General features: G+C 38.5%; 1 protein-coding gene across 1 annotated transcript in view; it reads right to left on the bottom strand.

Annotated features, from left to right (window-relative positions):
- Positions 1-12,461, bottom strand: part of TAF8 (TATA-box binding protein associated factor 8) — a 17,941-nt gene extending 5,480 nt beyond the window's left edge. Inside the window, exons 1-7 of the mRNA XM_007426394.4 lie at positions 12,379-12,461; positions 9,967-10,123; positions 6,383-6,481; positions 4,723-4,785; positions 3,418-3,542; positions 2,954-3,101; positions 963-1,105 (exon numbers count right to left, since the gene is read on the bottom strand). Coding sequence (XP_007426456.2) covers positions 963-1,105; positions 2,954-3,101; positions 3,418-3,542; positions 4,723-4,785; positions 6,383-6,481; positions 9,967-10,123; positions 12,379-12,420 — 777 coding nt within the window. The 5' untranslated portion in view covers positions 12,421-12,461. The remainder of the gene's footprint in view (positions 1-962; positions 1,106-2,953; positions 3,102-3,417; positions 3,543-4,722; positions 4,786-6,382; positions 6,482-9,966; positions 10,124-12,378) is intronic.

Genomic DNA, 12,461 nt, shown 5'->3' with positions numbered 1-12,461 from the left:
AACATCCGCAAGAAAAAACAAGTCAGAAGAGAAATAGACATGCAGGAGCCCATGCAACAGGCACATAACCCTGGTACATCCCAGAGAGCAGAGTGCCCTCTGCTGAGCAATGGAAAAAACATTCTGGAATTAAAATAGTACAAGAGTGAGCTCTGATGAGGTTCAATTTTCAGGATTAAAAGCTGCTGTTGAGGAAGAGGGAAAAATGAGGTAACTCATGTAAAATAATCCACTGTGTTCTTTTTCATGTATCTTGGAGGATATGCGTAGTCCCTGTTTCCCTGATTCCTGGTGATCTGGCACCATTTTTTTTAAAAATGGATATTTTTGCCACTTTAACATTTAACCAGATAGCTTCAGCTAGTGGACGATGTTGCCATGGTCAAGGAGCGCTCACCCAACTGCTGAGGGAGATGGAGAATACACATCCTCTTTGCTCAAGCAACTGAACCAGTGATCCTTATCTTGCAATGTTATATGTTTAAATGTCCACAAGTCCTTTTCTGGAAAACTTTAAATCTAATCCATCTGTTAACCCACCTGCCCCAGGTTCCTGCCAAATGAAGATGGCAGCATAGCTCTCCTCTATCATCAGTATAAGCCTGGATCAGACTACAGCAACATTAGCCTGTTCCAATCAAAACCAAGGGCATGGTTCTTCTCTCTTCCACATTTCTCCTCCCTTATATAGGTTCACTCTTCTGTAGGTGCAAAAGCTGCCCAAAAGTGGGGAAGGACACATTACACAGAGGAAAAGTGCATTGCCACATGGCAGGCTTGCTCCAAAATTCTTCTAACTTTTAAGCATATTCTGCACCTAGAATTATGTGGCTACTTTGGACTTTTCCCACATTTTCCAGCTGCAAGATTTCATTTACACATAGGGTGGATGTTCAGTACAGAATTTCCAGAAATCTAGAGCTTATACTACACTGAATTAAGCAAAATATCTTGAGTTCTACCATGCTCATGTGTAGAGTGAGGTTCTCTGTGTCTGTCTGGTCATCTTGTTCAGACGAATCAGTCTCTTCCATCTGTTGCATCTCCAACTCAGAAGGAAGCAGAGCTGTCAGGTAGGGTATTGCAAATGGCCTGGCAGCTATCACTGAAGATAAAGAAGGAAAAAGTCATGATTTTAGAGACCAAAGAAACAACAACAAAAAAAAAGAAATGCCAGATTCTCCTTTCAGATAATCAGCCTAAAATATAAGAAACATTGGAGGAAAGTTGACTTTACAAAGAAAGTAGCAGATTATTCTAGATTATTTACTACCATACAACCTTCAGGATTTGTGAAGAAATATACTGCAATTTTTTTAGTAATAGATGTTTAATCAGTCAGCAGCTTCAATTTAAAGATATCCCTCTCTAGCAAGCAGGAAGTGGCATAGTGGCAACTAAGCTACGTTGAGCTACGTGCTAATCTTTCAAAGGAAGTTATTCAGAAACAAGTGCCAGGACCCCAGAGGTGCAGTTATTTTTAGGAAATGTATACATGCATAGCAGCAGTATTCAGAGATAAGTGAGTAAGAGTAGAGCCTGAGAAAATGGCAGGAGAGAACCAAAAAAAAAAGTAAACCTAAAACCATGATTTAGAGAGAAACCATTCTGATCTCTATCCAGAAGTTATAAATGGCCAAGGACATGAGATGAGCTGCCCAAAGTTGTTTGGAGTCAGGCGCTGCCTAACTGAATAAATTAAATGAATTAAATTAAATGACATTACTCTTAAAATATTATTAGCTAACACTTAATACTTTTAGTCAACATCCCAAGCTGTTTTACAGAAGAGGAAAACATTACTTTCATTTGTGACTAAACCAAGGAATAGGCACCATGATTATCCCCTGCCAGATTTAAATTACAACTGCCATAATTCCTTACAATTGGCTCTGCTGGCTGCTGAAGACAGGGCTTAAGTCCAAAAAATTCCAAGTCCTGGCCTAAACTATTCTCATATCTGTGACCTGAAATCTAAATAGGATTAGTGTCATTTTCATATGTGGAGGTGTACTCAATATTCAAAAGTTATTTCATGTTCTTTCTTGCAATGTGTCAAAAATGCCTCCATGTGAATTTTATATTTCCTACCAAGATAGTTCTAATACTATCTTATAAAGCTGAGAGTTGTGTTTTGTTTTGTTTTTTTGGAAATTAAAGCCCAGAAAACAGAATGACTTGGCAAATTAAACTAAAGTTATGATAAAAGTACTAAAAATATTACGTTTATTACTATATCCAAAACGATTTGCAAATGTTTTTCTTTGGTATCAGTGGAATAATCAAGACAACCCAAGTTCAAATCCTGATTCATCTACAAAGGCTGCTAAATATAGACAGGGCAGTTTATTGCAGGATAAATTCTTATTAATATTATTGTATTCCTGTTCCTATATTGCTTTTAGAGCATCTTCCACAGCTTTCGTTTGATAGGCTACTGGGTTTGATCAATCTCAGATCAGAGTTGTTTTAAGTGACTGGCCCCAAATCAGCCAGCTGGCTTCCATGCCAAGGGCAGGACTGGAACTCAGGTTTCCCCCTCCTGGTCCAGCACCTTAACCTCTAGACCAGTGTTTCTCAACCTCAGTCATTTTAAGATGTGTGGACTTCAGCTCCCAGAATTCCCTTGTTGGCTGGGGAATTCTGGGAGCTAAAGTCCACACATCTTAAAGTTGCCAAGATTGAAAAACACTGCTCTAGACCAAATTTGCTCCACTAGGCTTAAAAGACCTATTTTACATTTTTAAAAAATAACACATATGCCTCAAAAACATGCACAAAAGAAAACCTTCTGAAAATGTTAGCCCCCACTACCTCCACTAGCATCATCATCTCAACAACGTCTACAGATGGCTCTCAGCTGCAAAAAAGTTACCTGCCCTTGATTCTAAGCACTAAGCATCCTATTGAAACAACGTATTCTCCCCGCAATTGCCGCTTAGACACTTCTTACAAGGAAAAGTGCTGACATCATCTTTGAAAAGGCTCTGTGTCTCTCCAGTTTTTGCCATGAAGCGGGTCAAAGCTCTTTCAACATCTCGTCTCTGTGAAGCAGCTTTTTCTCGTAAGATCTGATAATCCAATACAGGTTCCCGATAGGTCTGTAGGCAAAGGAAGGGAAAGCAGAAATAATGTCTGTGCATTAATTTCTCACTTGCATTCCTCACACTCACTGAGGGCAAAACAGCCAGCCGCTCATGAACATCTACTGGAGAATCAAAGCTTTTTATTCATAGTACTTTTTCCAAAAATAGCAAAAAAGAAACAATAGTAGAAGGAAAATGCTGCCGTTATTCTAGGAGGCTGAAATATACAACCATACATTTAACGCTCCAGGCAATTTCTACTGCACATAATCCTGTGTCCTTTTATAGTATTTTTAAACAATACTTTAAGACTGTTTTATGTAAGACTTACTGGTGTTTTGATATAAGTATGAGGGTCCGGAAACTCTGGGAAATGGCTAGGGATGTGAGAAGGATGAGGTTTGTTCTGTCCAGCTGTCAGGGCTTTTGGGGTCACAGGCTGATTTGTTACAGGCGCTGCAATTGAAAATGGAAATTCGGTAATGACAACTTCTATCACAAAGCTTCTAAGTCAAGCTGAAAAGAGAGATAATGCATTGGCTCTGCAAACTAATTCAACAAACTTGTTTAGACAAATGGAATAAAACAGAGCACCCTTCAGGCAGCAGAATATGAAAAAAAAAATCAAAAGATTTAACACAGACCAATCCTGAAATATCACATGCTAACTAATCTGAATCCTTCAAAACCACAGAAAATTCTACGCTAAACTGTCTTCCTCTTTTCCATATACATCAGATCACCAATCCAGTGCCATCATGTACTTTTTTCTGTCTTCTCAAGTTCAATAACAAGGAACAAGGAAATGGCCAATATGAACCGTATACAACCTGTACATGGATTCAGGGATCAATGGCGCCATCCTAAGTTCCTCAAATGACCATGGCAGATGATCAGCATGGGGCACAGCTGCCTCCTAAGCAGAGGAGAAAAGCTCTGCCAGTGGATGACGCACACCCACCACAAAAGCTTCAGAGAGGTCCATGGAAATATACCTTCTACTTCAATGGTTTTTCCTGGTAATGGCTCCTAACGTGGGATATTCTAGAAATTGGATCAGTTTAAATCCCAGAAAACCAAATCCCTTCTGTTCTGTTGCAGCCCAGTTTTGGATCCCTCCTCTGTTACCAGCTCTGAACCAGCAAAAATAGTTCCCAGACATGGACACACTGATTTCAGTGACAGATTCTTAAAGGTCTGGCAGAATACCCTTCAACCACTGGTTTCAACAGAAGTTTGACTGCCAATAAATCTGCTTAAAACTGTAGATAGGTACTGCTGAAGAACACCACAAAAAATCTTAATAAAATATTGTTAACGCAACAGCTTGAAAAGCCATATAATGTACCACAGACATAAGGCAGGTTAGCTAACCTTTCATTCTGAGTAAATAGCTAATAAGGATGATTCCATGGAAAGAAGACTTCCAAACAGAAAAAAGGTAAATAATGAAATGTTTCTTCAAAGTATATGCCTGCTGTAGAAATTATTCTTACCCCAATAATACAATACCATATTAAAGAGATATTAACCCAGCACAATCTTAAATCACCTAAGCATACTTTTTAACTAATATACTATACTTCTTCAGAAATACACAAAGAAATAACAGCATACTAGACAACTTCTCACATACGTGCAGTGATCACCATCCGCTGGGAACGTTTAGCATATGCAGGGAGTGTTTCCACATTGAAGCCTGAAATACACAAAAAGAAAAAGCATTTTAGCAAGCCAGATCCAGAATGCATTTGAAATTAATCCATTAATGAAATCCTGACACACTAGTTGGACTGGGGGAAAATACAGCAATATTCAATCTCTCCTCCTTGATTCTATAACAGTATTTTCCAAGCTGGGCAACTTCCAGATTTGTGGACTTCAACTCCCAGGATTCTCAGCAATGGATGTGCTGGTTGGGTAATTCTGGGAACTGAAGTCCATGTATTTGGAAGTTGTCCGGTCAGGAAACATTGTTCCACAGGAGGTAGAGGACACAGGATAGTAGAACAAGAAAAGATACGCATGGCTCCAAATACAGTGGTACCTCGAGTTACGAACGCCCCTCCTTATGAATTTTTCGAGATACGACCAGCTCCGGCCCCAAAAATTTACCTCGAGTTGCGAACTCCGCCTTGAGTTACGAACCGGATCCGCGGCCATTTTCCCTGCTGCCACGCAGTCGCGGCTTCCTGTGGGCGAGATCGCGGTAGCAAGGAGACGTTCGGTGAGGCTTGTGGTGTGTTTTGTGGCGTTTGGAAGGTGTTTGGTGTGCTTGTCAGCATGGCTCCAAAGAAAATGCAGAGCAGGCTTGGCAAGAATAAGGTTTTGAAGAAAAAAGTGACGATCGAACTTAAGAAGGACATTATAGAAAAGCACGATCGTGGTATTCGTGTGACTGATCTGGCCTTGGAGTACAAGATGGCGAAGTCAACCATCTCGACTATTTTCATGTTTTTGTGGTTTAAAAATAAAATGCATATGTTTCAGAACTGTTTAACCGTATGTATTTACACTGAACCTTTTGGGGAAATTTGCCTTGTGGTGCGACCAAATTCGGAGGGTGGAACGGATTAACCGTATTTACATTGAACCTTATGGGAAAATTTACCTCAAGTTGCGACCAACTCGAGTTGCAACCAGAGTCATGGAACGGATTAAGTTCGTAACTAGAGGTACCACTGTACATCGATCTGTTCTGACAAGTAGGTATGGATCCCCTAAGAATGCAGTCAATCACATACAAACAAATATACATGTATAAAGTCAATCACAAAATAGGATCTGCCTGAAAACAAAACCAAACCAAAAAAAAGACTTATGTTGTCTTCAGCTGCTCTGAAACAGTGATGTGCAGATTATCTGCACTCAGGTGCTTCTTCTCACTTTTGTCAGATCACAGAAAAATATCTGTAAGACAACTTATTTCATACTGAATATTACTACATAAGCATTTACATTGAATTTTATAAAGGGCATTGCAAGACATACTTTCTGTCTCCAAAACCCCACATGAGCATAATTCAGCTATCCTGCTCAGAAAAAAGAGGAGGAATGGGTGGACTAGGATGTCTTTAGAGGGGGACTCAAAGACCCCTGAGTGAAGGCACCCCAAACTTCCCCAAAATCCTCTGGTTGCTAATCTTCATGATTTGATCCAGTGGACCTAGGATTCATTTTGAAGAAACCAACTGTATATCCTTTGTAGGTAAGCCATATCAATTGCCATAGTTACACATCTACCCTGCATCTACAGCACAAGAACGTGAAAATAAACCCACCGTCTTGGCACTTACCCATTTCAACTAAGGTGACAACAATATCTGAAAGGGTTGGCTGAGTCCTTGCAGTATGTTCACAAAAAGACTTGGCACTCCTCCCAATTTCCGAAATATCTGACAAAAGAGAAATCACCACAGTACTTACAGTATGTTTGAAACCTAGAGTCACTTACATGCTCAACATCAGCCCAATTCTGAATTAAGGAAACTGAATCTCTGAAAAGCCATCAACCCTCCCCAGTGTTTAGATTGCCAAGCAAGAGGGATATGGATAGAACTGCTATATTCTGCTGTATTCTAATGTCCCTGTTCATAGTACTTTGGAACATGAATGTCTTGCTGCTTTGTAAGATATGTCCTTAAAGAAAACACAAAAGAAGAAAGGCTGACCAAAGAGGTTCATTTTTACGTTTCAGGAACTGCCAAACAAACTAGACTTTAAACAAAAATGGATGTTAGCATGAATAGGCAAACATAAAATATGGTTCACTGTAAAGTGAAAGGATTCCTAACTTTATGTATGTGTATGTGTGCGTGTACACACACACACACACACAATCTGACCTGGATGTAACTAACTAGGAACAGAAACTTACAATCATAGTCAATATGAAAACACTAACACAGCAAAGATTGATTCAGTATGCAGCAGTTGTGAAATAAATTGTATCTTAACTACAATTTCAAAAAAGATCAGATATAAAACTATTTCACAGTGTTTCTATACACATTTATGGTGCAGCTGTACTTGGAATATTGAATATCTGTCTGGTTACTGCACTTAGAAAGCACACTGTAGACTTGGGAAAGGTACAGAGGAATAACCAAAATTATTAACGTTATTATTATTAGTTAAATTTGTATACCATCTGACAGACAAAAGGAAGTACTTTATACACGGTCTGTTATTAAATACAATACTAGAACATATGTCTAAAAAAATTTAATGATTCCACCAGTTTGGGAAACTTTCAAAGCAGCTTGAACAAATTCATGGAGGAAGAGGTAATCAATAGATGCTAATCATAATGGTTATATATCATTTCTACAATCGAAGGCAGGAAGCTTCAAAATACTAGCTACTAAGGAACCACAGTAGGAGTCAGCTTCAGTTAGCAGGCTATCTAGTTGTCTGAATAGGAAACAGAATGTTGGCTAGATAACCTTTTGGTGTGATACGTATCAGAGATGTTCTTATGCTCTCACAGAAATGTAAGGCAAGCTATGGATTCCATGATTATTCATAATAAGTATTTTTGTTCATCATAATAACAAAGATAATTGTTCTATAAAAATAGTAGCACAAATAAAGAAACTCTGTTCTACATTCTGATCCAACAAGTCTACAACAGTTTAAGTTATTAAATGGCAGAAACACTTCCTACTATTACAAATTCCCAAAAATATATACACTGAACATTTGTAAGGAGAAGATCAAATGCCCGGTATCCATTTGCCACCAACAAACAGAAGTGTGAACAACCAGGTGCTTCAGTTTATTTTCCTGAGGGATCTATGAGACAAAAGAAGACCACAGCTGTTTCCTTCCTTTAAATAAGAACGTCAAGAAATTGACCAAAGAATTCAAGTTTTTCAAAGTAAGTTCTGGCAGAGAAAATAACTGAAGTTGGGCTTCCCACAAGATGGAGCAGGAAGACTGCTCAGTCTTCTCATATGCCTTGTCTGCCTTCCTATGCAGAACTGTGCTCCTATTTTTGCAACATCACTGAAGATGTAGCCAACACTGCTGAATCCTTTCCTTTCAAGACACTCCAAAATAAACAGAACTACAGAAACTTCTGATGAGCACCACGGCGAGCTGATGTCCTGCTTGCAGCGGGAAAGCATTTACGAGGAAAATTGCGGCTGGATGCTAGATCCGGACTGGCGAAATCTCTCCGGAGAAAGGAGAAATCGCTGAAATAACCCACATGTACTCTGGACAGCCGCTCCTCATAAATAGACCACAGAAATCATGGTTTTGTGGTTGGTTTATGAGTTGAGTGGCTGGGAGTCAATGGAAAATACCATCTAAGCTCATACTTATAATGCAGCCTTTTAAGAACAAAAAGCTTGACCAAGCCTCATCTCTTAATCACTTTCTGGATTATCTTTTTATTGCTTTGGAAATATTAAGACCCTTCAGATTGGCAAGTTTCTACTGTATTGACTGGGTGAATCATCTTCTCCTTAGTGAAAGAAGTTTCAAATATGATTTTAAGGATTGGAAAAACATTATTTTTTGGATTACAGCAAGAGGGTGGTAAGAGTGTTGATTTTGGAAAGTTAAAAATGGACTAAGGGTCCATAGGAATTTGGAATAAAAGATGCAAATTAATTATAAAATCCTTCCCATGGGAAACTGTGGATGTTTACATTCTTTGGAATAAAAACAAGGTGATCGGTTGTTTTGAAGATTGGACGCTAGAGGACACCAGAAGCAAATAAAATAATGGATGCATGGAGAATGGTGCATGAAAAAATGATTCAGAAGATTCTTTTAAAGATTTCTATTATTGAAAGATTAGATGATGTTGTGGAAGAGAAACAAGTTCCACTGGACAAGAATGAAATTGACTTAAATGTGGACTTAAAGATGATATGGAAAAAGTATGGAAAAAAGGATATGGAACAAGACAAACTGAACCTACAAATAAAGCCGACTGATGTTTTAATAATCAAAAAGAACTTGTGAATAATAGCCCAGAAGAATGGCTTATACAACCTTTTTATATTGGATTTACAAAAGGGAACTGTTACAGGGTACTACATGAAGGGGCTTGACATTTTTGGGAATAAGGAGAAAAAATATAAAGTGAACTTATTTGATTAAGGTTAGAATAGAAAGGGCATTGTTATTTTGGGCAATTTTTAATGGATTTTTTAAATTAGGACTGGAAGATGTTTTAACTTTTTGCTTTTATGAATGAGAATTCTATTTCTGGCAACTTTTTACTCTTTTTCTAACTAAGGAAAATGATGTTTTTAGGCTTTGTTTTAATGATAAAATGCTCTATGGGATTACTTCTTGTATTTTAAATTTATCTGATAAAGTTTATAATAGTTATGTTACTATTTCTGGTACTTTTATTGGGTTTTTATTGATTCTATTTGATTAATGAGAATTGGGGGATTTGTTTAAGAAAAGAAAAGGAGATATAAATTAAAGGAAGGAAATGTTGTGGGCTTATTAGATTAAGTTTAATAAAGATGTGGTTACTTCTGGTAACCCTTAATCGATTTTTGCTGATTAGGCTGGAAGATGAGGATTGGGGTGAAGAGATTGCTGTATTTTAAAGGATGGTGATAAGTTGTTGTATATACTTGCTGGAAAGAAGAGGGAAGTTACTTCTTTTTCTTTTCTTTTTTAATTTTTTAATTTTTTTTCTTTTTTCTCTTTTGTAGTTTGTATTAGTTTTATCTGTATAATGTAATTTTTAAGAAAAAATATTATACAAAATAAGCAGAACTACAGAGAGTGGAAGTGCCTGTGTTTGTTATTCACTAAATTTTGGGTGATTGTTTTCTCAAACACTAATGGATTTCATACAGGAAAACGTTATCATTTAAGCCACTATTGCATAATTGGGAATACTCACAGCTCTGAAGCATCTCTGTCATGGTTTCCACAGCAGCTTTCTCAGCACTCTCAAATCCAGCTTCTGTTAACAATGAACTAACCACCACCTGGAGAGTCCTTCTTCGAGCCAGATAGTAATTATCTGCTGGGGTTGTAGAATGTTTACTACCTGATCGCTGTTGAAAGAGAACAGGGTGAATGAAGCAAGCACACAAAAAATATAACAACAGTAACTATTGAGTGACTTTTAGTATTAACCAAAGAGATCCTTGGCCTACAATAGTCCAGTATATCACACTAAAGTAGGATTTTTCACTATGATTTGCTGAATAAGACATAATGGATTAACTTGCACATAATATTAAGCCATCATGGGTGTATTTACACATCCTATTAACCCTATCCTCCTGCAAAGCCAATTATGGTTTAGTGCTATATGTGAAAACCTACTGTAAGAGATGATGTGTTAATCCGAGTGGCAAAAAATCAGGAGTCTGGGAGCACCTTTTCTAACTAACATTTTATTAAAAGGCATACACTTTCATGAGCTGCTGTTAGTCAGAATAGGTGCTCCCAGACTCCTTTTGATGTGAAAACCCAGCCATTCTCTCACAACCCAATTTTAACAGGATTTTCAGTGACTATAGCTGCAAACTTTGTTTGTTTATATAACTTATACACCACTCCAATATCAGAGATTCTGAACTGCTCACAGTATTAATGTAAGATTAAAAACAAAAATCAATGAATTACAAACTATCAATCCAATGTACCATTTGGAGATAGCAGGATCTTACTTATGCCTTTCTGAAGAGCCATGTTTTTATGGTTCTCCATAATTACCAAGTATTAACACGACTGAGCAAGGTACTCATTGGATGACTACTGAATGAGATATCATCAAATCACTAGAGAAGGCAACAGTCACCCTGATAAATGCCCCTCTCTTCCTCATACATGAACCTGAAATAAGAACCGTAACACATTGCTACAATAAGCATCATTTTTTTCCCCTCTTCTCATACCAGATTCAGGTGATCTATTACTCTAGAAGGTAATGGAAATACCCATGCAGTTTAGTCACTAGAAGTCAGCACTATGACAACTCTGCTGATGGCTCTCATTCTAGAATGGAGGGTACACTTAAAAAAAAGTTGCAAGGGAACACATTGGGAATGTACAGTATTCAGATCCAAAGAAATGAGAGGTCCTTCGGACCTAGCGTGGACACCTTCTTTGTACCTGTTGGAGCTGCAGCTTTTTCTGATCTTACATGGTAGCCTTGCAGGCTCAGCAAAATACTTGTTTTGAGCTTAGAGATATTTGGCAGGGTTTGCGACCATATGTCACCACTCTTCTACCACCTCCTAAATGCTGATACATATAGGGTGTACCAAAAGTCAGGCCACATAGACAACTTCTTATACAATTTACAATCATTTTTTGAATTGGTTGTCATTTTCTTCTAAACACTTCCTTACTCATTTGATGCATGACCTTTGAACATTGCTAAATAGAGTAATTTTCTCTGAAAACAATAAAAATAAAATATATTGTGACTGGCCTACAGGGTCTGACTTTTGCTGCACCCTGTACTTTCCTAAACTCATATGGCTACTATGCAATCTGAAGAAAATGTATGGTTCTTTTCAGGATGTACCAAAAGGAACAGCAAAGATACCTACACTAATTCTAAATTTCACCCTTTTGTACATGCACCATGATGTTTCACACATGTCCAAAAGGGGCAGAGCTTACATTACTGCAGGTCAAGCATTACATCTAGCAGAATTTCTGCTGAAAGGGAGGATCAGTCCTCAGTTTGGGGAATAAAAGAACTGTTGCAAACTGAGAATCTTCTCCAACCTGGTACCTTCCTGATCTGTTGAACTACACCTCCAATTGCTCTCAACTATGCTTGTTGCGATGATGAGAACTAGTCAAACACATCGGGAAGGCACCAGGTGGATAACGCTTGTGTAAAGAGCTAGCAAAATAAGAGGGGGAAAGGAAAGGAAAGGTATGCATTTTAAGTCTTGGCCTCCTATGCGTGCTTGTGCCCGATTTCAGATGCCTGTGTGCACATTTGTGATACCGTCGTACATGCCAGGCGATTATCACACGTTGTGCAGACACTAAGGAGACCTCCCGAAGAACAACTTAATTCCGTCCCTCAATTCGGAATCGTTTGAAAGGTGGATAGGCAGTTTCCGAAGCCAATCAGAATCAAAGGATCCCGCAAATCGTAAACCGCCCGCCTCTAGAGATTCTCCGGTGCAGAACAGAAATTCCCTCCGCTCGGGACCTCGCACCGTCCCAACCGAGACGCTGCGAGCTGAGCCCGAGGCGGCTACTCGGTCACACGACTGCAACTTGTTTAACGTATTGGATGTACCACAAAAAGAAAACATTTGCCGGGATCCACCCTTACCGTGCTGAAGGTACTAGAACCACCGGTCCCCGGGTCTGCCATCTTGGATCCATAGAATATATGAGCATGCGTCGCTACGAAGA

This window comes from Python bivittatus, unplaced genomic scaffold (assembly GCF_059951505.1).
Source record: "Python bivittatus isolate LINGU-HERP-01145 unplaced genomic scaffold, Pbiv_v1 ctg000700_np1212, whole genome shotgun sequence".
Lineage (NCBI taxonomy): Eukaryota > Metazoa > Chordata > Lepidosauria > Squamata > Pythonidae > Python > Python bivittatus.
Note: the sequence above shows the minus strand (reverse complement) of the source record. Positions and strands in the feature narration are given on the sequence as shown.